We start from the raw sequence: 25,413 nt of genomic DNA on the forward strand, positions 1-25,413 counted from the left end.
CTTTCATCTGGTAAGAAATTAGAACAGGGGAAATATGTCACAACATTCAGCTATATCAACGCAGCACTTTCGAATCATCTGATGGAAAGTCACACGAGAGCAAAGTCACTCCGCATCCGGAAAAGGCTGTTGCACAATACTCCTGGGGAGCCGCATTAGGAGCGCTTGATTTAATTGCTGATGTCAGTTTTTCAGGTGCCTCGCTGTGATTTTGTTTTTATCTCTCAGCCTGGAGCCATGGTGCTGGGACTGGGGTTTTTTTTTATTATCATTGTTATTATGTTGAGAAGGAGGGGTGGTTGTTTTGTGCACAATGCCATGCCGTCGGTGTGTTATTTTTGCTGTTTCATGATGTGGCCCTCCTGCTATGTGACGAGGGACATGGGAGTCCTTTTGAGGCCGTCACAGGGGACGGGTGTCACAGTGAGGGACCAGGACGAGGCTTAATGTCAGCTTTTTATATTCTGGGAAGAGAGCCCCAGGTGTTCTTGCACGTGGTGTTCCATGGGCTTCCTCTCACACACACAAATTCACTCACATAGTCTCACACGCATGCTTGCACACCAGTGATGTGGTGGCAAATAAGAAGCTGGGTAAACAATAGCTGCCAGTCAACAATCACCCTAAAGTAAACAACTGCCACCATGATTCAAAAACCCTTTGTATTTTGCCTTAAATGACCATATACTCATGGGAACTGTTAACACTGGTGTATAGCATGACTTTAGGTTGTATTTAATAATGTCAGTGTGGTGCACACACATGCAGACACACAAACCATGAACAAAGACATTCAACACAATGAACAGACGCAGTATTAGGCTCCACATTGTGTCCTGAGGTGCATGTTCTTCTATCTTACTTTCCATTCAACACAGTCAGGCTCTGTGCTTTCCACTCTTACTGTTACTTTTTTCCTCTAACATTTCTCTATCTTCCAGCTCCCCTCTGCACACAGCATTGCCCAAACAAAACACACGTTTTAAACCTAAATTTGCACTATAGATTTCCTGGGACTGTATTTAAGCCCCCTTAATCTGCAGTTCAGCATTCAGTCTGCGTTGGTGGTGTTAGCAGTAGTAATAAATATGTCCATAAACCTCATGATAAAAAAAAGAGGGTGATCTACTGATAGGGGGATTATCATTCTTATGCTCTACATTTTACCATCCCTTTTCAAAGTATTTCAGTATTTTTAATGGACAGATAACAGACTGAATAGCAATATATAAAAGTTTCAGTGTTTTCAGTGTTCAGGTCTTTTTTTTTTTTTTCCAAAGATGTTTTTCACTGGCTGAGGTCAGAAAAGGCAGCCACAGTACATCTAGTGCAGCAAAAAATTGAAAAGATTGTGGCAGTTGGCTTTTTTGTAAACTTCTTATCACAGAATCAGGTTCTACTGAGCAACAAGGGAAGGATCCACTGAGAGCCCACCACCACAGCTGTTTGATCTAATTGCATCTTTTGATGCAGACCAGTCAACTTCCGTTATCATTTTCTCTATTAGGATAGACAAGAAAATTAGAGTGATACATAGTAAGGGCGGGCAAGGTAGAAAGATGGTGGCAGGATTCAATTCTTAGATTGTAACCTTAAAAAAAGGGCATGGAGGGGCAGTAACTGATTCCTATCACTGAATTGATTTCGTTACTCTGAGTGAAAGATTAAGGCGCTGGGCAGTGATCTGTGTTACCCTGCAGTGGTTGTTAGCTCATCTGTCAGGCAAACAGACTCAACTAATAATTGTGTTTTCTCCTTCATTGATTAAGTGTAATTTTCCTCGAGGCTAACTTCTTATGCCAATGGTTTTCCAAGTATAAATTTCCCTTTTAGCCATATTATCTGACAGCATATCATCTATATTCATCCCTACTCACTGCTCAGCTGAAGATATTCTCTGAGTTCAACAAAATGAGTGATGGTTCTTGTTATTTGCCGTGGCAGGAAATGCAGGTGTCTTTTACTTTTTATGTTCTCACCTGAATTTTGGACACTTTTGCTGTAAAAACTGTCCCACCATAAAGCTGGTTTGAGTAGCTAACAAACATTGTATGTCTTAATAAATGGATTTAAGCTTCCAGGCACCAGTTGCATATTATTTTTGGACTTAATTTTGTAGATCATCTGAAGGCATTCATAGTTTTGGCTTTTTGCAGAAGTTCAGACATTTTGGCTCCTGGTGAGGAATGACACTGCTTAAAATTAGCTTGAAATCCTGCTTACACTAAGACAAAATGTGATGGGTCATGTAGCCTAAGCCTGTAGGCTTTGGATGCCCTATCTGAGGAGCTCAGACTGCCAAGACACAGTTTTTTTTTTGTTTGTTTGTTGTCCTATATTTTATCCAAGCTGCAATTGTCTGATTTATTCTTTGCCACGCTGTTTGATGTTTGACGTGTTTGCCATTCCTTTCTTTTTTCTCTAAGCTTTATTTGTCCAGGGAACGCCAACTGAGCACAATGCTCTTCTCTCATGCTGCATCACATTCACACCTGGGAGCTGCCCACTGTAATTACAGTCCTCTCCTGTGCAGCCATGTGCATCTCCAGCAGAACAGTTGGTGCTTCATTTACTTGTCTTGTTTTTGAAGGCAAAGACAAAGAGAGTGTTACTGCTACTCCTTTAGTAAAACGCCCAAGGATTTGAACTGGCAACCTTCCAGTCATGAACCTGTATCTACAGGCTATTGCAGTCCTACTTATTATAAAGCTCTTGCCATGTTTACACACAAGTGCTTGGGGAATAAAGTGTCATTTTAATGACAAACTCACTGAGGGTAAACAGATCCACTCCTCTGCAACAGCAAACTGTGCCAAATGATGCTTTTTCCCAGCCAAACACAGCTGACACCACTTAACTGGGATCTTGATATGTGTCTGTTTTTCTGTGTGGACGCCATGACGGACGTTGTGCCAAGCAGTGCCCAGTTCACGTCTGTCCTCACTGTGTGCCTGGAGCAGGGTGAGATGAACCAGGCAATGTCCCCTATCAGCACCAACAATCAGACAGAGCACACAACAGATAATTTCTCTACCAACACAAGAGCGCAAGGCAGCATTAAAAATGGCTCAGACAGGGCCCAGCCCAGCAAGAAAAAAAGTCTCGCTCTTTCCTCTTAGTGAGATAAGAGTTCTTAGAGGGTCTCTCACACCAACATGTTAGGAAGCTGAAAATGTGACAGGATCAGAGAGCTGATACGGCCGCTGACAAACAGTGAATTAATTGCTGGATGTGAAAATTGTTGTTTCTTCTTGTAGCTTCAGTTTTTGAGGGCAGTGTTGTTGTCATGGTGATGGAGCTGCAAACTATAAATGCTGGTTTTCATTTAACAGTTGTTGTGTGTGTGTGTGTGTGTGGTGTGTGTGCTTGTGTGTGTGCTCGTGTGTGCGCAGGGCTAGCTATTACAGGAAGGGTGGGCGTGCCATGCTGCCAGTGAAATGGATGCCACCTGAAGCCTTCATGGAGGGCATCTTCACATCTAAAACAGACACGTGGTGAGAATCCCTCACTCTTCTCTTTGACTGGCCTCAGAGAGGACACAGCCTGCCTCAGTTTCACCTCCTATATTTCACAGATGTCTGTCTCTCTCCCTTTTTCTGTATTCACTATTCCTCTGTCCTTCTTTGATCCCTACCCAACATTTTTTTTTAATTCCTTGTCTCTGTCTCATTATTGTCCTCTGCTTTCATCCTTTACCGCTTCAGCTCTTATGATGCTTATAATTTATGACATGATTGTCCTTAGTCTCCCCACTTTTCTTTCCTCCCCTGTAACTAATCTTTCCTCTCATCATCTGCCTCTCGAAGGTCATTTGGGGTTCTGCTTTGGGAGATCTTCTCATTGGGCTACATGCCATATCCAAGTCGCAGTAACCAGGAAGTGTTGGAGTTTGTAACCAACGGGGGAAGAATGGACCCACCTAAAAACTGCCCCGGGCCTGTGTAAGAGCAGATCCACACACACATGCTGAATGTATTCATATGCTGCACATGACCGCAAGAGAAATGTGAACCCATGAGGTCTAATTAAGCTTCTCCATAACATAAACAAGAAGGAAAGATACTTAGTTGTGCATAATAACATACATTGTACACACATACACATAGGAAGCATTAAAAAAAATTAAAAAACACTAACGCAGAGACAGACATGAAAGGCTCTGATGATTTGCTGATATTGACATGTAAACAAGTTGTGACCTAGAAGGCGTCAGGAAAATTGAACAGGAGATTGCTCTCAGTGCTTTCAGTATGGAAACCACACCAACGGCTTCTTTCATGTTTGCCTCCCAATTTGGAAGAAGTCATGGGGAGGTGATAGGGAGCTAAAAATCACACTGTATTTTTCACTCACTATTTAAGATACCGCCTCTTATGTGGACTCTGTGATAAAACATATATGGGCCACACGTACACATTTTTTCACTCTCTCATACACATCCCAGCCTCTCTGTGATTTCACAGCTTTATCCTTCACACCTGTTGGTCAGAGCTTTGCACATTACTCCTCCTAGCACTGTGCAGTCTACCTTGTGTGTTTATTGTAAATGTGTTTTTTTTTTTTTCTTTAAAAATAAACATGGTCCACTGGTGTTATATTAATCTGTAGTGTGAAACAGCCTCACAACACGACACAGCGATTACTAAAAGCAGCAAACTATAGCTGGGATCAGTTCAACAATTAAAAGCATATCTCAGGATTTAACTTCATTGTTAGTTGCTGCTATAATGAGCATCACCCATTTAACACAATAAGTTAAACTGGTGGGATCATGTCCCTGATGTGATCAAAACAATTACTACAAATGTTTTGTCAAAAGAGATCAATCTGGCATTTGTTAAATCAGCAGCAGAGATGGTTCTGGTCAGCTTGTGTTTGCTTTTTGTTTTCTCTACATCTGCATGGAGCGGGAGAAAATGTTGTCACTGAGTGTTCCCTGCTTGTTCCTGTCTACACATACACGTGTATGTTTAGGTACCGTATAATGACTCAGAGTTGGCAGCACCAGCCTGAAGACAGACCCAACTTCTCAACTATCCTGGAGAGAATTGACTACTGCTTACAGGTAAATACACAGTGTGGAACTCTGACTGCCATGTAAACATGAATCAGCAGTTTGATTGATTAGAAATTGTCCTTGTAAATAGTGATTTACAATATTGCTGACAGATAAATTGTGATTATTATGGTTTTTATTATGGTTGTTTATGGAGGATAACACATATGTTTGTATTCATAATCAAAACTTACTTCTGCATGAAAATAATCATAAAAAAAGTCTTTCCAGGGTTCTTTTTTTCTGAACGTCAGTCACAGAGAAATCAACTCTTAACTATTACAAACAGTTTTTTTCCTTTGAATAGTACATTTGACATTTATATTTTACATTTCATTTTCAAAGTAGCACTACATTTATGAGTAACAGTTTCGTGTGTTTCCACAGTTATTTAATCTGGCAGTGCAACATTTTGATAACTGACAGACAACCCAGTGACATTGCTTACAGCTCTACACTGGAGCTACTTCAGCTAGCGTTAGCTTCACTGACTAACAGTTTGATTTCGTTTTTTTGGTGAACTCTCAGGATTCATGCTAATTAGCTACAGGTGACTAAATTTGCAAGTGACAGTTTTAATTGTAGCTGGAGAAACTACACCACACCACATACTTGGGTGTTAATTGTAAATGAATAAAAAAAAAGTACAGCTCTGATCTGTTGATTATTTGCTCCGCTTTAGGACCCTGATGTGGTGACCATGCCCCTGCCTATAGAGTATGGACCTGTCCCTGAGGAGGAGGAGCGTGTACCCATGCGCCCTGATGACCCCTCAGCTCCAACCGTGCTGGTAAATGCCCAGGTGCCTGATGGGGAGGCTCCACAGCCGCCACCCTCTTACCCCGCAGAAGAGAAACAGAGAGGTGGGGAACACGCAGTCGTGACTAGCACAGCATCGGAGGCCAAAGCACAGACGTCGGTCCAGCCCCAGCCATACCTCCACCAGCACCAGCAGCCTCACACGCAGACCTCCATCACCATGACAACCACTAACACGGTCACCTCCACAGCCACCTCTACACTCACTGCCAAGGGACCTCATGTCACCACCCAGCCCAGCCCCGACGGGGGCCATATTAACCTGGCGTTCACCCAGGGCCACCTGCCAGAGAAGGAGGGCCCCAACGGGAAGAACACCAGTCTGTGGAACCCCACCTATGGCTCGTGGTTCCTGCAGCAGCAGCAGAGGAAGCAGCAGCAGCAGCAGCAGAGGCAGGGAGGGGTGGGGGGAGCAGGAGGCAGCGGTGGCAGGGTGCCTGGCGAGGGACAGGAGCACGTGGGCCGGACAGTGGCCGAGGTGGCTGGGGCGCTGGGTCTCCAGCACCAGCACAAGCAGTTCCAGCATCAGTTCCAGCAGCAACACCAACTCCAGCTGCTGCACCATCAGCAGCAGCAGCAGCAGGGTCTCTGTAGACCTCTGTTACCCCCACCGCCACCTCCCGCTGCCCAGTCACCCCTGCTTTTAGATTCAGCTGCCTTGCCCCCAGTTCCCCTCTACAGACTGAGAAGATTCCCCTGTGGGAACATTGGCTACGGCTACCAGGAGCAGGGCCTGCCACTGGAGACCGCCCACAGCAACCCCAACCCCCCTCCTCCACCCCCTGCCTCCCAACAGGGCACCTCCTCAGCAGCTCACCAGAGGGGGGCCTCTATTCCCACCTCGGTGTCCCTGGGTAGGTCAGGTATGCCCGAGGACAGCCGCCCGTTGCTCGTCACCATGGGGACAGTGCAGGATCCCAGACTGCCTAGGATGGAGGGCCACAACGCCACCGTGCTTTAGCCCAAATGCCTGTACTGCTGGTCCTTTTTTTTCAGGCCCTGTCTTTGGAGACTGTGTGTCCAGGACCCACCACAGGAAACAGTGTCAGGAGAGATCATTTTACACCCCCCACCATTTCTATCGTCCCACCATTTCCTCCAGTTCAGAAAGAACCCATCTCGCTGAAACAGAGCCATTAGGCTTTTCCCAAGAAAACCCTGGAGGTGTGTTCAAATCCCCAATGGATGCTAAAGCACATCAGACAACTAAAAACCTTTGGGAAGCAAAATGTAGAGTGAAGGCCAGTTTTAAGAGTTTCAAAAAATGTATTTTTTCAACACTGGAAGGATCCTGACTGAGTGAGAATAGTGAGAATCAAATGGAGAGTTTATGACAAAGGAAGACGAGGGGAGAGCTTTCCCTCTGGCTCTGACCAGGAGCAGCATGACAGCTGAAGATGTCTCTTATCTGTGAGAATGGACTGTTGAGAGGATTCAAATCTCTATATTTTGCCAGACTTAAAACTCTGAGTCACACACTTTGGTGACCAGTTTGACTGTAGCAGCTGTGAAGTTGTCTACAGCTGCCAAACATGTGTCAGTTCTACAGCAGAACCCTCACACTGTTCCTTCTCCACATCCTTTTGGAAAACAGCAGCGTGGTAAATAACTTGTATCAGACTATTTTTCAAGAGTATCACTGAATTGGACACTGGACTACCAGAGACATTTATACAAAAAAAATACTGGGAAAAATGTTTGTTGTTTGTTGATGTTTGCTTGCCTGCTTGTTTATTTATTCATTTGTTTATTTATTATTTGGAAGTGGCTCTATAAATTATTAAGAAACACGCCTCTTCAAATCCAAACAAATTCATTTTACATCAACTGGTTTTCACTTCAGATTTTCTAAGCTGCAGGAATTTCTTTTTAGTTCTACCTAACAAATGAAAACTCTAAATATCAAAATCAGTTGTGTCCTTTAAGATGGACTGGATAGAAAAATAGAGCAGTGAAGCAGGTTTGGGAGATTAGTTGACAAAAGCATATAATGAGTCAAACACAAACCACCCTCAGTAACATTTGAGTTCAGCTTTGTGTTATTGCTGAGGACGTGTCATCAAATAAATAAATAATATAAATCTCTGCCCCTGGTACTATTGAAATCACCTTTTCTTCACAGCTCCGATCTGTTGACAGAGTGCTTTGAGACAGTGAAGTTGATGCTTTTCTTTACTTATGGCTTTTTCTGTAACGTTATATTAATTCATTTCTTGTTCTAAAATGTTTCTTTCCCCTTTTTGTCTGGCTATAGAAACATGGTGGATATTGCTGAATCAATCTTAACCTTCAAATTGCTATCTCCGAGCACTCTACGTTCTTAAATTTGCATATTTTATCTTTTCTATTATGGGATGAGTGTTGTGGAATACAAATGAGTCTGAGTGAAAAGTTTGAATACAAACTGCTTTCGCTCCACATGTGAATGAAACCCTGGGAGTCTCATTCATTTTCTCACACACATGGTATTAACACTCGTCTGTATTTAAAGTCTGCTTCTTTCAGTTTAAGGACAGTTACAAACTATCTATCAGATAGTGCCCTGAGTGTGGTGGGGTTGATATTTAATGATGAATGACGACAACGTCGTCACTTTCTTTATACTTTTGCTTGACTGTATTTGGCAATCGTGTCAGTCCGTCCGCTGTAAAGCAGTGATGAGCTGTCATGTATGTGTCATGGCGCTCAATGACTGATGAAGACAAATGCATTCCTGTAGGCCAAGTCAATGAGCAAGTTAAATATTGGCTAATGAAAAGTATTTTGCTTTGTCTCTAATTGTGTGTTCCCTTCACAACTCATCTCCATCGTTTGATGTAAAAAGACAAACTGAACTGCACCTGTAAATGTTGTAATTATAAAGTATTGTACTATGGCTCTGGTAAAAGCTGTAAATTGCCCTTCAGAAGACATTCGCCAAAATTAATAAATTACTATATAATAACTGTTTTGCATTTGTCTGTCTGCTGCTCTCTTTGGTACCAGAGTCGAGTTAATCGGATTAACTGAAGTAGGACTGGCAACATTATAATTTGGTGATTTTTAAAAACACAATCAGCAGCCACAGATATACAGCAGCTTGTTTAGTGTAACATCCCTTATCTGCTAACAATGGAGCTATTCTTTATCTTAAAACTGTACTGTAATGTTCATGCACAGAAACAGAGCTTTTTAAATGCAAGATAAAATCTTCATTTGCCATGTCTGTATCACTCTAGCGCTCTTAGTTTGACGGCAGTAACTTTAAATGTTATTGGCAGCACAAACGGTTGTTGACACAGAGTAGTATTGGTAAAAGCTGGCAGTAATGGACTCGAGAAGTGAGGCTAATTAAAAACAATGAGTCTTCTGCGCACCAGCTATCTAAACTGTTAGCATCATGAACACTGTGTTACACTGCATTGAACCGCAGTTCACATTATATTACATCAGATCAGCAAAGTTTAGGTTTATCACCGAGATGCATCAGCCTCCACACAAAATCCTATTTACTTTCTGCAGACAGCTGCTGGGTAATTTACTATAAAGAGAAACAATGATCTGAGTCACTCAGTCTCCCTGACATCTTCACATTAGCTCATTTACACTGTTTCTAACGTGTAATACTCTTATTTGACAAACTATCTCACTCTACCAAAAAAATAATTAGCAAGGGTAAATTTATTATAGGCTGTATATGTGTTTGTACGAGGCAGGCAATTTGTTGTAGTACACAGCAGCAAAAAGAAAACAAACATAGAGCTACCTGATGATTAAATGTATTCTAGAGACACTCTTTGCCAGAGACAGGATTTATGCTGTTAACATGTAAGATTTCACAAAATGTTATTTCACACACTGAGTTTATCATGTCAAACACTGTGGACTTCTCCTACAGGGACTTAGAATGTAGGTAGTTAGGTTATAGTGACGTTACAGTGAATTTTCTGAAATCTGCCAAATATTTTATATCCAAATAAGGTAACACTTTATGTCACACTACACTTATTCACCATTAACTAGTTGCTTATTTGCATGTATATTGGCTCTTTATTGGTCATTATTCTGATTCTGATTCTAAAGCACTTTTTAATCCCTTACTCTGCATGATCATATTCTACAGCTACTAGTCCAGTAACTAAGAGGTTTCCCTCAATAACCTCCTAAATACTGCTCATTGATAATAAGTAAGGAAGTTGTACATGAATTTATGATCTTAATATACTTTGCTCAGTATGGACCTTATAAGTTAGTAACAGTAATTCTCCCTTATTAACACATGATAAATATATCTTAAAATGTCCCACCTGCACATTTTACTTCTAGGTAATGTTACTGCTAGCTAGCTAACATCTCTTGCAGTGTAATGCTATGGAGGTAAGGGGGCATGGAATCTTTACCCATTGTTTTACTCCATGTCTAATTCAACCAACATTTTTAAATACATACATTACATGGTGCTGTATCAATGAGCTTATACTGAGTAGATTTTAAATGAAACTATGGGAAATTACTGCAAAGTGTGTGTGTGTGTGTGTGTGTGTGTGTGTGTGTGTGTGTGTGTGGTTTCACAGAGAAGGGAAAGGTTCTATTATATTATAATGAGCATTCTGTTCATCTGCTGTGATGCATTCATTCTAGAACAAAGTGCTTCTGCACAGAACACTCACCTAACCAGAGCCTGGACTGAGTCACACAGTCTTCAGTGGAAAGTGACATCCATCTATTGTCTATTCATGTGTTTCATTCTCTGCAGTGTCTTTGTTCAGTTGACCTGGAGAGCCGACACAGAAGAAGAGGCTAGGTAAGATTTTCTAATTTGACCAAAGCAAACCTTATGACAAACATAGTTTAGCTTTACATGCATCTAGACCAACTAACTTCTTTCATTTATTTACATTTTATCTTCAAATCAACTACATCCTTCCTCTTACTAGAAACTGTATTAATTTCAACATGATTAGTTAATGTTTCACAGTTTAAAATATTATTTCACATCCAGCCACCCAGTCTGTGTAAGTACCTGCTTACAACGTAAAACACTCTGAGAAATAACTAGGAAATATTTGGATTAACATACATTAAATACAGGATTGATTTTACAAGGGCAATTTTTTTCTCTATAATTAAGACATTTAATTTCTCTCAGTATCCTGGGAAGGTGGAGAGGAGATCACCTGTGTGATGGAACACACAAGCTCGTCCCACGAATGAAGAAACAAAGGAGGTGGTGGAGCCTCAGAGAGAAGGTTAAGTCAGACAGTGGACAGCAGGGACAGTGATGCTACTGTTTGACTGGCTCCAACAGGAAGTAGGAAATTATTTTTTGCTACCCCCTCTTTTTTTCCTTCATCTCCCTCCTTCTCCCATCCACCCTTCCTCTACTTTCGTCTTCCTCTTGTGACCTAACCTCACTTCATCTTCCTTAAACTTTCCTCTCCTTCCTTTTCCCATCCGTTCTTTCCATTTTCTATTGCCCTGGCCTTTCTATTTATTCTTTATCTCTCCATCCTGACTCTCTTTTTTTCCTCTCTTTTCCTCTTTCTTTACTGCTCCATCCTTTTTCCACAGCAAACCTGTCTTTCATCCTCTGTCCTGTACCATCCAAAATTCCTTCTTTTTGTTCTTCTTTTCTTTTCTTCTTCCTTTACCTAACCATACTTCCTCTCCTTACCTCCTACCCCTTTCAACTTCCTCCCCTCTACCATCCACTGGTCACCTACCTTTTCTTTTTCGCTTCCTTCCTTTACCTAACCATACCTCCTCTCCTTCATCCTCCTACCTCTTCGCCTACTCTATCCTCTTAACAGTTTCCACCCTTCATTTTCTCTTCCTCTTACTGATCTTTCTCCCTCTTCCATCCACCTTTCCTGTCTTACACCATCTCCTCTCCATCCACTCTCCTCCTCCATTTCCTTAACGTTCCTTCCTTTACTTCTCCACACTTCCCCTCCTGTTCTCCCCATCCTTCTTCAAGTTTCTTTCTAAACCCACTCTATCATTCTTGAATGGGAGATTTAGGTCTCTCCATTCTCCAAATGCTTCACCTCTTATCCTTCACTTCCACAAGGTTCCTATCCTTCACTTTCTTTTGGTTTTTGTCTCCACCTCTCCATTTCGTTCTTGCTCTGATTAGTGTTTACTCCTTCATCTTCCTTTCTGTCTCTCAGCTAACTAACCTTTTATCCTTTATTTCCCTGCCTCTCCTCTTCCATCCTTCCCCTCCTTTATCCTACTTCTCTTCCTCTCCTTTTGATTTGCAGAGGAAGGCTTCCATCCACCTTCCCACCCATTCTTGTACGTACCCATATTCTCTTTTCTTCTTCTCTCTCTCTTCCTTCTCTTGCCTCCCTACTCTTCCTGTCCTTTATCTTCCTCATTGTCCCCTTCTCCTTCCCTTCATTGATATTCCCTCTTTTCCATTCAAAACAAACTCCACCCTTGCTCTCCTTTTGCCTCCTTCCTGTTCCTCTCTTCCCAGTCTCCATCCTTTTTGTCTCTGTCATGGATGGGGAGTGAGGCCCTCTCCCATCCCTTTTTTAACTTCCTAGCTCCTACTTTTCCACTCCCTCCTCTCCTTTATCTTCCCTCCTTCATCCTCCTTCCTGTGACTCTCTGCCGTCCTGTACCCTTTATCTACACTTATTTACTACTTCTTTCGTTTCCCTCTCTCTCCCACTCACCTTTCATCTACTTCCATTCCTTTCCAAACTTTCTTCACCTTTCCTGTCCATCATCTTATTTACCTTTCCATTCTTGTTATCCTAAAGCTTACCCACTTCCCTTTCCACCCTCCCTCTCCTGTATCTTCCTTACTTGACATTCCTCCATCTCATCCACCCATTCTCTCTTTCTCTTTTTGTTCTTTACATTTCCGTCCTTCTATCCTCTATGGCTGTTTCCCATCCATCTTCATCTTCCTTCCTTTAACCATCCACCTCTCCTGTACTTCACCATTCCTCCTCCTTCCCCCAGCTCTCCTGGTTTTCATCTTCTTTTCTTTACACCCCTCCTATCCTTCCTTTTCCTTGTAGCTGCGCATGCACAAACACACACATACACACACACACGCACATACCCTTCATGGGCAGCATGGTGGCGTCTGTGTGGAGTTTACTTGTCCTCCTTGTGCTTGTGTGGGTTTTCTCCGGGCACTCTGGTTTCCTCCCACCCTAAAAAAAAAAACAAACAAAAAAAAAACCATGAAACTCAGGTGAAATGAATTCAAATAAAATTCAATGAAAAATAGAATTAACATGTTCATCTTTGTGTCTGAATATACAGTCAGTGATGCCTCACCCTTGGTTTGACAGTTGGTTGGCTGGTGTAGATATTCCCTGTTTTAATCTGTGTCTGTTTCCACATAACACTGTATCATAACTAACAGAACAAACAGTGTGAGACTTTCGGAGACATTGACCTGTTGCTGAAGGGAAAGACAATAAGTCAGGGGATATAACCTGTGAAACATACACAATGAAGAAGAATCACCCATTTACATAAATACACCTTTTCAGATCGTAGACATTTGGAAAATTCCTTCATATTATTATCACACAAACTGAAAATGAGAGTGATGTAAAGAAAAGTTTTTAATTTTGTTTGCCAAGGACATAGTTAGCATTTAAAATCAGTACTGGGAAAAAAAATGTATATAAATGTATGTAAATGTATGGGAATTATTACCAGTGCCTTGCCTTACTCACTCAGAGAGTGTCCTCTTCTCTGGAGCTTTCCACGGTGCCAACTTGTGTTTGTTGCCATCTAAATCACAAAAGCATCATATGCTAAACATCCCACGTGTTCTGAAAGTGGTCAGCAGCTTGTTTTACTCACAATCAGAATCAGAATCAGACTTTTATGTTTCCAACTAATGGACATAAGACATTTTTACAGCTGTTACAGGTGGTATAAATACATTCAGCATATTATTCATAATACTTCCACATTAGAAATTCTTTATTTGACAATGTACAGAGCTAACATGCTTTATATCTAATACCACATAAATGAAACCAATGTGCTGTTCACTGATGTCCAACTGGAGGTCTAGAGGTTTTTTTTTTCTCTGATTGCACAGACTTGACTCTATAATCAGGATGATTGTATTCCTCCTGATTTTACGCACTACCTCTGGCCTCATGGCTCAGCCTGGTGTAGAAGACCTCCCATTCAGCGCTTACAGGGGAAAGTCAAAGCAGCCTGCTGAGTTAGCAAATACAACAGGCTGCAACAGCAGCAACACATTTGTTCACTGCGGTCTTTGTTCAGTTTTTCTTATTCTTTGCATATTAAGGGACCCAATTTGCCCTACTGTCCTCTGGTCTTCCAGAGTTAAGGCTATGAATTCTGGTTTGTAAATGTTCTGTTTCCACCTCTGCTCAGCCTGTCTGCCTTCATGTTTTAGCTAGCTGCCACAGTGACAGATTAAAACATTTTTCAAACTCTTATTTGAGCCACTCGCCATGTTCCACTGCAGCTTTTCTTTATTACTCAGGAGCCTTAGTGTTCCTCTTAATAGTGTATATTTTACTGCCCTTGACTCTATTGTCCCTCACAGGAGTAAGGTAAGAAAAAACAGACATTAAACTAAAAAGTAACTGACAGACAGAATAAACAAAGAGAATAAAAGAAAATAGATTACATTTGTTTTGTGTCATGATCATATATACAAATAGAAAAGCAGAGCCTTGGCTCAATGAGAAGTCTGGCTTCTCTAAGAGAGAACTGAACAATGGGGGAACAGAAGGTCAAGAAGAGCGCAAGTCTCTACAGATATTCACAGGAAAATCAAATAGTGCTTATAAAGATGCCAGACTGGTTTTCACTGACATTCAGTCTGACCTTAGCTCAAACAACTGCTGCAATTCAAGAATTATGGTTCCAAATAACAGACTTGGTCCATTTTCACCAGCTGCTGTAAACTCTCACAAGAGCCATCACACCGAATCCTGGACAGACAACTGTGACAAATGTCTCTCTGTTGTAGCTGTTACTGTGACTGTCTGTTGGTTTTATGTCAGTAGTAAAGTTATTGTTTTCTAACTCAGCATATGATGTTAGTACAACCTGCTAAAGCAACAGCAAGTAACTCACCAAAGAAGCCAAACTCAATAGTTTTTACATTCCTGAACCTAAAGTTACCAAACAAACAAAACAAGTCCTGGATACAAACTCTGCAGATAAATAAAAAACTGAGTTGAATTGAACTGCAGACAAGATTCTTAACTTCTGTTTCTCATAGATGTGAGTAGAATGGAGAGACTGACAGGACACATATAATATAGATGTATTAGTACTTGGGTCTGACACACACACCACAGAGGAAACATCATCCAAAAGTCTACTTTTAATTTATTGTTTAAGCTTAAATTTGTGATTGTTAGATAAGAGCAGGAGATTAAAACTACCAGCCTGGGGGCCAGATCCAGCATACTTGACAATTAGGCCTCCACACATTGAGAATTTACTGTTACAAATTACTTTCAAATCATGCTCAATGTTTCCCCCTTCTTTTATTTTAGACTAATCATTTCATTTAGCAAGATAATCAGAATATAAAACTGGTTTAGGATTGTAGCTGTTCAGATTATGGGTAATAACTCTGCACTTTGAAACCTGTGCTGTAGGTTTGGGAAAGCAATGTAAATGTAAAAAGTGTGATTCATGTGAAAATCAGGTTTATTTGAAGAACATTGAGACACACACACTGCTTGCCTCTTACTATGGCAAACTGTGAAACGTAAGATAGCTAACCTAAAACCAACAGTGCTCTGATTTACTGCAGCACAACTGACACCAAAATGCCTCTCTAAAAGAAAGGCTGGCCTGAAGGGCACACAGTTATATATTTTTTCCTTTATTTGACAGTCACCAATGTAGAAACAGACAGGAGACACTGCAGCTGCTTCCAGTCTAATCTGCAAGGAAGAAGCCGCTGTTCATAATAAAGTTTCAAGCAGCATTACTCTTCTGAAGATGCAGAGCAGTATGGTACGGATGAACAGGTGGAGATGACTGGAAGTAATGATCAGTGGCCTATGGGTAACATGAGCCTGAGACCAGTTGGATTTGAGGCTGCAAGCATCTTAACATTATGACAGATACCACATTCATGTTTGGAGTCTTTCTAATAAATAAAATAATATAATAAAATAAAATTATAAATGAGAGAAGATATGAAGTTTGCTCGTAAAGAAAAATCATTTTAAATCAGTATTTTGTGTCAAACCATTACAGCTCACTTTGGTAAAACAGTTGTTCAATAAGCAGGATTATGTACAGTGAGCTGGTCATTATTGCACATAAGCCCTGACAGGGTGAATGGAGACCCCAGCAGGATTATCCCTGTATTATAAACACGTCTACAAATGTAGGGGCTTGTGCAGCTGCCAGTATGTATTTACTACAGATAGCAAATTGTATGCTTTGGGTGCCAGCTGTGCCAGCGCTGCTCTCCATCATGTTAAAAAAAAGCAGACTGGAGTCTTACTTCATGGTCGTACAGAGATGATTTGTCTCCCATCAGGGATCAGCTCTACAAAGTGCTGATGGTGCAGCTAAGCACACAGCACACTGTGCTGCGGTATGGCTGAGCTTTATCTTATTTTATACTATTGATAACAAACCATTTAAATGCAAGACATAGGGGTTTAGGAATCAGAGTGTGTGTCACAGGAACTTCTATCCATCATTTCAAAAGCTATATCCAAGAGGAAAAAAGAGAAACCATGGAATGTGTCCTGCTATGATTTTCTGACATGTAGACAAAGCAGAGAGCCTGAATTCAAAAGCATGACTGTGTTTCCCATAACTTTGTTGGTCCACTGGAGCTCTCCACAAACTGCTTGCAGTATCTGTATTTTCAACACAGTATGTGCTCTACTTGTCTTTATCAGAACTCCCTTCTCAAAGAGTCAAATAAAAGTGGCATTCACAATGTAAAGAGTCACTACTATAACCAGTGAAGTAGACCAGAGTAAGCTGTTTGAGACATACACTCAGTGGCCAATATATTAGGAACACCTGTACTGTCTAATATAATCTAATCCAACTGTTCTGTCATAGATGTGCAGTCTTAAAACTTTTCTTTTTGATAAAGCTTATAGTTAGGGCTGGCTCAGGCTCATTTGAACCATCCCTTAGTTATGCTGCTATAGGCCTAGACTGCCAGGGGATTTCCCGATGATGCAATGAGCTTCTCTCTCTCCCAGTATTGATTCATATCCAATAATTACATGTTACTAACCCGATATCTTCCCTATTCTTGTAGTACTGTGCTCTTCCATCTCTCTCCTCTTCTGTCTCTTTCTGCTCCTACAACCCTGCTCAACACCTGCTGCTATACTTAGAAATTATTAGTACTACTTCTAGTAGTAGTGTTACTTGTAATCACCTATTTTAAGTGTCTACTGTTACTATTATTAGTACTATCTATTTCTATATGGAATCTGCATTATGCTATGTTCTCCTGTCCCTATTCTCTGCCTTGCCCATCTCATCCCCTTCCCCTCTCTCTTTCTCAACCCAACCGATTAAGGCAGATGGCCGCCCACCCTGAGTCTGGTTCTGCTCGAGGTTTCTGCCTCTTAAAACAAGGTTTTTCCTTCCTAGCCACTGTCGCCTAGTGCTGCTTATGGTGGTCTCTCTCTGTAATTATAATAATACAAATAGCACAGTCTAGACCTGCTCTTATACGAAAAGAGCCTTGAGATAACTTCTGTTGTGATTTGGTCCTATACAAATAAAATTGAATTGAATTAATTACACTATACAGAATGTTTTAGCATTGAAGTTATTGTTAGTGGTGGTGACCCTGATATTCTGCCTGCCTCATTTATATAAGCTGGGAGACAAAAACATTACAAACACCTCTCCTTGGCTGTTGTGATCAAACTGGGTATATGTTACATTCATGTCACATGAGTGAGACAGTAGAGATGGACCTTAACCCACAAAAGAGGTTTGTGCATCCAAACACAATGAATTTGTAGGACAGGTTTCATAAAGGAGAGCTCAGTTTGTGCTCACTGTCAGTGTTTTTTTAGTTGGTTTTTTTTTTGTGTGTGTTTCTATGATGATGAGCATTATGAATGGCCTGGTGCTGCTCCAACTTGATTAGTTTTTTTAATGTCTGGTATTAAAGATAGAGCTTTTTATTCTTGTTTATTTATTTTACAGATAGATAGTCCCTGGTGCCTCATTGACAGTTTGTTTCATTTCACTCTCACCTCTGAATCAATCTCTCGGTCAGTAGTTTGGACAGACAAACGCTGCTTCTCCGGATCCTTTCCCTTGGTTTCATTTCTCCTGCTCTGACTACAAAGATAAGTAACAATGAGCACAGAAAACAATTTTAAGCAAGCACTTAAGCATCTATTCATTCCACAGTCATGGCATAATAGACTATGTCTCCTCCACTCTGACTTAAATGTGTGTGCCCAGGCTGGCAGTAAGCAAACAATGCCACTCCAGCAGCAGGCTTTTTCAGCTTTGACTGAGATGAGCCCCAGTGGAATCACATGGTAAGTGAACAGACGTGTAACCATTTCAAAGTGCTTGTGCTTTTTCATTTTCAGTCCCTGAAGACAACCCTCCTCTGCACTTTATGAACAGTCCAAGAAAGTCAAGCAAACCTCCTTGTCGTTCGTACAACTGCACTCAATGAAGGCACAGAGGAGAGGAAACACACTCATGGGCATGAGGTCAAATTAGAATAGAATCTTAAACTTTATTTTTTGCAAATGTTGTTATTTTCCACAACATGTAAATGCATCAGACCAAATCCCCTCTCTCACACACGCACACTTATACATATCAGGAATTTCATGGGAAAAAAACAACCCCCCCCCCCAAAAAAAAGAAACAGTATACCCACTATTACCCAAACAAACACAGTGCCAAAACACTTTCATACCCATCAGTGGAATTTGAAATCACTCACCCTGTAGTACAGTGAGGTGCAGATACAAAGTATGCAAGTATGTCTATAGATGAGATCTGGAATTTGTTAGTTTCCTACTTACTAATGCCACAGAAATGATCACAGAGATGGCCTTAATGCAAATGAGAAGCTATTTTCAAAGAAGAAAGTGTTGATTAAAATGTTTAACAAGAATCCAGAAAGACTGCACTTTTAAAACACACTGGTTTCATCTGTTAGCTCTGTGGCAGATATTTCAGACAACCGTGGGCTCTGACCACCACTGCTTTTCAATCACAGGGGGCCTGACCAGACAGATCAATGAGAGAAAGCCATTGGAGATTCTTCAGCTACTGTTGTGCCCTACACACCCTAATTGGATGGTACATGAGTGTTTTACTGAATAGTGGGGCCCGTTTTCCACATGCACAATCGATGGCCTGTTCTCTGCTGAGTTGTCCAGACAGCTCTAATCAAATAGCAAACTCTGTCCTTGAAACTTCTGGATGATCGCATATTTCCTGTGTCAAGCTGCTTTTGTTTGTCTAATACCAAAGCTAGGGACACACACACATTCCTGATCATCTCTGAAACCTTGCACATCTAACAAGTGACATTTGTATTTTTCAAAGTTCAAAATATAGAATTACCTTCAACTTTTTCCTAATTCAGGCTGTAAAACTCTAAAATGTGTGTAATAGTGACTCTCTGACAGGTCTAACGCTCAGTCAGTGGGACCAAAGTTTAAATTCTCAATCCTAACACAAATCAATCATGGGGACAAATCAGGTTTATAATCAAGCTTTTCACTATCAAGTGTTTTCCCAGCTGAATTTAATGTATTTATCAAAGCAACCTATGCTGTATTATTTAATAGACTGTAACTAAATGTCACCACTGCCAAAACAATGTCATCAGTCTGGCAAAGAAGGATGGAATCAGAGCCAATAGGGCAGACAGGTGGGATTTTTGCAGCCCATAGCACAATATAACCATCATTTATCTGCGTATGGTTAATGGACAGTCTGTGGCAGATACTGATATACTGATGTATGTAGGAGGAAACAACCTCTGTTGATGTGGTTGTATTCTGATGGAGGTTGATGGAGGTCTAGGCTTAATTAAATCCTGCTTAATTCATAAACTGAAAATGCACTTTTGATGCAACTTCCATCAATTATCTGTAAGCCATGTGATGCCCCTGGAAAAATCAATCAATCTGTCTTGTTTCAAAGTGCTCTTAATTAATACACACATGCACATGCACACGCGCACATAATCACAAACACACAGAGACTTTTGGTTAGAGAGGCTACATCATCATCTAAATTATGTGATAAAAATCTCTACTTGATGAGATCAAAATTAGCTTTGGGTACAGAAATAGTTTTTGATGTATGCACATCCATACCGTTTGTTTTATCATAGTCTGATCTATCATGTTGATGTTTGTCAGTGCAATCAGATTAAAAGTAGTGCAGCGTCTTATGTCTTATTAAGACATTCCCTCCACATCCTGTAGAGACAAATTCTAGGAACTGAAAGTTAATTTTGTAAAGTGCTTTCTTTTCCTCCTACATTTCTCCAAGATCTTCTAGTAATTTAAAGTTGAACTATTATTAAGTGGTTTTATTACTGTAATTCACACCACTTCTGAAGAGTATAGAGGAAAATCAATAATGCTCAATTCAAAAACGAACAGGAAGTTAAAACTTGCTTTGAGCAGAACATAAACAGAAAGTCTTCCGAACTAATCTCTCTTCTCAGTCCTCAGCTGCTTTCATTCACCAAGCGTGACCCATTGATGCCGCGGTAGGTGACGCGGCTGGGACGGACCAGCACACCATGGCCAGGTCGACAGGTGAAGTAGCGGCGGCCTCCCACAGAGCCGTCATTCTTGCCCTTGGGGCTTCGGAGCTCCAGACCCAGCCACAGGCCCGGGGCAAAGTCCGCTGTGCCCAAGTAACGGATGAACGCCATCTCATTGGCACTGTTCAGCAGGACCTGCATGCCCACATGGAGACGGACCTGTCCGTCAGAGCTCGCCAGGGGGGTGGACCCTGCCGTGTTCCCAGGAGCGGTGCCACTGCCTCCACTGAGAGTGCTCCAGCGACGTCGGTGAGGAGTGGAACGACTCCTTTTTTTGTTTGTTGTTGTTGGTTTTTTTTAGATGAATTGTGGAAGCACAGAGAAAATACAGCGAGAAAGATTTATGAGAAAAGGTATGAAGCGTGAGAGGCTATATCAAAAGTAAGTGGGAGATTCATGGGAGCTCAGTGTTTGAGGGATTGATCTTCAATTCCCTGTTCTCTCTCATTATAAGCACAATCATGCATTGGCTATTTAAAAAAGGAACCTTTTGCTGACTAATACCACTGCCTCTTATCAGTATTGATTCTGCCACTGCTGCAGGGGATTAGAATGAAGCTGAAAAGCTTGTGGAGAGAGAAATGTGAGGGCTGTGTAGAAAAGAGACATACCTGGTAACAGGACTTCTCCTGCTTGTCTCCTTTGGAGTGGCGATGGCCGATGATGTGCTGAAACTGCGACGGATTGTCCCTGCATGGCAATCACAAGAATCAAGTACTCCCATATAAATTCTTGTGTAAGAATGACTTCATGAGCACTCACAGAATAATAAATGCAGAGACACACACTTGCAATGAAGGCAGAACTCTCACCGCTTAAAGGATGACTGAGGCGTGCAGAGGAGAGCTCTGAAAGGCAATCGACTGATCCATGGATCCTGTGAGTAAAAAGAAGAAAGAAACATTTTAAGTCACATTAATGTAACTCTATGAACATTTACAAACACTTTAATATCTTCTTTCAGTTTTAACTTTTTAGAGTTCAGATGAATGAGAGTTGCTGGGCCTGCATCTGATGATGCCCACCTCTCTGAAAATAGCAAGACATAGTATCTGCTGTTTGCACAAACGCACCTGTCCTGCTTATTGATGTGTCCGTAAGCCGCCCTGCGACAATAATAACGTTATAGCTTGTGAAAGCCATTAAGAGGGAGAGTGCCAGTGTTGAGAAACTGAGCAAAAGAGGAAAAAATATTACCTTGTTTTCTAAAGGATGTCAATGGAGGAGTAGAAACTTAAAAAAAGTGTGTGTTTCTGTGTGTGTGTGTGTGTGTGTGTGTGTGTGTGTGTGTGTGTGTGTGTGTGTGTGGTGTGTGTGTGTAGGTAGGCTGCTGACAGGAAAAAAGAGGATGAGAAACAAGTGACTGTGTTGGGAGATTCTCCATTACAGAGGAAAACCATGCGTTTGGCTGAGCCTGTTACGTGCCCCAGGGTTAATTACAAAAAAAAGAAAAGAGGAAAAGGATATGAATAAGGGATGTCAAGAAAACAGAAATGCCGACTTCCTAAAAAGCATCTTTATCTCATGGAAGATGTGAACAGTGGATTCTTGAATGGTGAATCTGCACTGAGATGAAACTCAAGTGGCAAAGGAAGGTGAAGAGACTGATTATACCTCAGTATAAAGGTGGAATGTGTTCATTTAACCAGCAATCCCTCAAAACTGCACAAGCTCACTCTCTTTTCAAGTAAAAACACTCAGCATTTTAGAAGCCAACTGCTTTTTAAAACCTGTAAATGCTTTCGTTCAGTTACGACATACATTATATACTTGAGTCATTATGTTATTAATGTACTATCCAATAAACACAGTTTTTATTCACTTGCAGAAAATGTTAAGTAAAAACAAAACAATGCCTGGCAGTGAATAAATTAGTGGCTTGTAAATATGTATGTCAGGCAAAGGTTTCCATTTCCCCAGGATTTCCATAAATAACACCCTTGGCACTTGATACATCTGTCGAGTCAACACTTTGTCTGTGTAGTGTGCAAGCCCAATGTGATGTGCAGAAATAAGGCTTCAAGTGGAAATTGCCTGTTTTGGTGCACTATATGAACAAGCTGATGTGGGCGCTGTGTGGCACTGGTTCCTACGTCTGTGTCACGTAAGAGAGAACAGGGCAAAGAGATGTAGTTTTGTTGAGTATGTGATCTCATGTTTTGGTTGAAGACATTTAAAGGCAATTCTATATGTAATGCCAAACAATAGTTAGACATTGCCCACAGGTTGTATCTTGCCCGCTGAAATGTATGTTGTTGTTTCTATAATGCATCAGTTGGTCGTCCTTATGAAAGATCTTGAAGGAGTCACAGATAAGTGACCAATCAATAGACAAAGCTGAATAAATGAGTGGGAAACAGAGGTCACTGAATGGTTTCATTAATATGAAAATGAAGTGAATCATATGCTATGGAGTTTCCAGATCTCAACCCAGTTTAACAATGATGGGGAATTGACCCAGGGCTCTCTATAGCCATCATCAAAACATCACATTAGAGCCTCTGACAATATATGCCAAGGAGCACAGACGATGCTCTGCTTACCTTACCTAGACAGTTAATGTTGGGTTTTTTCCTTCAAACTGTCACCTCTGTATTTCACATACAACCATTCTAGCTGACAACAGCAAATCTCGGCAAGTGTGATAAATAGGAGTGAAAGATTAAAAGGAAAGCAGGCAAAGTACGAACTGCAGATTTATCTAATTGGCTGTTTTACATTTCTATAATAGGACTCCAATATTGCCCACTGCAGAACTTTTTTTATGAATCAACAGCACATATGCACAACACTGAAACAGAATTAACTGAGAAACAAAAAAGATGATTGGATTGGGTATGGATACATCCAGACAGTTCTACCACTTATACTACAATTAAGTCCAATTAATCTCCAATTTGTAGATGGAGTCATTTCAGTGGAAAATACTACCAAAATTGAGAAAGATATGCAAACTCAAACAAAAACCTCATCCGCTCCATACAATCTACACTTTGACATCAAAAAAAATATTAAACTTTCCCTGTTTTGTGTTTCAACAGTACTCAGTTATAGTCGCAAATAAAAAACAGAAGTATTTTCAGATCACTCTGAACCATCACATTTTTCTCAATCTCAACAGTTTTTTCAAGTCACAGCTGAGACAGATTATTATTTACTGGCATACATTATTATTATAAGGAATCACAGCTACATCTGTGTATAATTCAAGTTTTTAAGAACTACCATCTTAAATACATGACCAGACCAGATTATACACATCAGAGAGCTTTCTGAGAGGCTGATTAGACATCTCAAGAAACAAGTGTACTGTGCCTGAGAGTATCTTTTGAATGGAGCTCACCAGTCTAAAATGAACTAGTCTCCATCTTAAATTAAGCAATATTAACCAAGAGAGTGTGCTTTCACTCGGCGCAAGCGCCTCAGGCCTGACCGCATCACTGTTGTGCGCAAATGACGTTAAAGCACACCCTCGAGTGTAATATGGCAATTATACAACTATTACCAACAAAGTAAAATGTATATGGCAGAGTAATATTTTTGGTGATGAGTAAGGCGTGCTGTCATGCTGATTTGAGTCTTGTTGACCAATCAGATTGCTTGGTTGGAACTTGTATAATTTTTGATAAATATTGCAAAAACAAAACAGCGCTTCAGTACCACTTTCTCACAAGGAATGTTACTGAATCAAAAACTTGGGTTCCTCCTGTTCTGAGTGATTACATTTAAAACATAGATACTGCATCTTAGAGATTCTTCTAAACTAGGTCAATTTTCTACTTTGTTTCATATTTCAAAACCTGCACAGTGTTTTATGAACAAAGTACAGCTATTATAAATAATAAAGCAAACTGACACTAAAACATTGACTTTAAAGTGAGGATTAAATATATATCTGGTATCTGTATGTATATGTGTAGAAACAATACACTGTTTCTGTAACACCACTGACAATATTTTGTCAATATGAAACACATGTGATCACATTTATATCAGATCTGTGGTCTGGTGCTTTGAGCAATGCCAAAGAGGTTGCTACACAAACTTAGACTTGTCTATGCGAGATGTGTTCAGGTGTTGCTCACCAGCACTGCGGTAATTCTCAAACCCCAACACGTGACATATGTGAGACTGACAACTAAGAAAAACATCTAAAACACTGTGTAGATATGCCTTTAGCTGTCTGATTTTCTATTGATGAACCTGAGTTCACTCACTATTTTCACCACATCTTGTCTTGTTGACAGTGAGCAAAACACACGGAAAGTTCACATAAATATTACCTGGAAAATTGGCAAATAGTGACTCTCACAAACTCTCATAAATATCACCAAACTCATGATCTGTACTTTATGTCCTGTCTAACTTGCAATCACAGCACTACAATATGAAGATAACCACATGTATATCACACAGTGGGACATATCAATATATTTCTATCAATAAAAAGACTTAAATGGCAAATGCATGATAGATTAGATTAGATTAGATTAGATAGATACTTTATTAATCCGCACGGAAATTCACAACATTTTAAGGTATTCTCTCACATACTCCACACCCTATACACATATCCATAATCCATATTTAAAAACAGGGATGATGGCGCCTGGATCATTACTAGGTGCCACATTAAATTGAGAAGTCATGGTGGGCGAAGGCCTCAGGCTTCACATTTGACAACTCTGACTCTCATTAATCACCAGTACAGAGGAGGGCTGTTTGCTGCACAGAGGGCAAAATCAAATATGTCAACACTTGCACAAAT

The 25,413-nt window shown here is 40.7% G+C and overlaps 2 protein-coding genes across 3 annotated transcripts in view; one reads left to right on the forward strand and one right to left on the reverse strand.

Annotated features, from left to right (window-relative positions):
• The window catches only part of alk (ALK receptor tyrosine kinase), a 298,545-nt gene extending 289,726 nt beyond the window's left edge, over positions 1-8,819 (forward strand). For both annotated transcript variants that reach the window (XM_018695171.2, XM_018695172.2), the window contains exons 26-29: positions 3,393-3,494; positions 3,807-3,941; positions 4,975-5,065; positions 5,739-8,819. In XM_018695171.2, coding sequence (XP_018550687.1) covers positions 3,393-3,494; positions 3,807-3,941; positions 4,975-5,065; positions 5,739-6,836 — 1,426 coding nt within the window. In that variant the 3' untranslated portion in view covers positions 6,837-8,819. The remainder of the gene's footprint in view (positions 1-3,392; positions 3,495-3,806; positions 3,942-4,974; positions 5,066-5,738) is intronic.
• Positions 8,820-18,559: 9,740 nt separating this feature from the next.
• Positions 18,560-25,413, reverse strand: part of zgc:103755 (uncharacterized protein LOC449988 homolog) — a 32,901-nt gene continuing 26,047 nt past the window's right edge. The window contains 3 exon segments of the mRNA XM_051078236.1: positions 18,560-20,913; positions 21,257-21,335; positions 21,458-21,522. Coding sequence (XP_050934193.1) covers positions 20,547-20,913; positions 21,257-21,335; positions 21,458-21,522 — 511 coding nt within the window. The 3' untranslated portion in view covers positions 18,560-20,546.

The sequence above is a fragment of the Lates calcarifer genome, linkage group LG19, assembly GCF_001640805.2.
Source record: "Lates calcarifer isolate ASB-BC8 linkage group LG19, TLL_Latcal_v3, whole genome shotgun sequence".
Taxonomy (NCBI): Eukaryota; Metazoa; Chordata; class Actinopteri; family Centropomidae; genus Lates; species Lates calcarifer.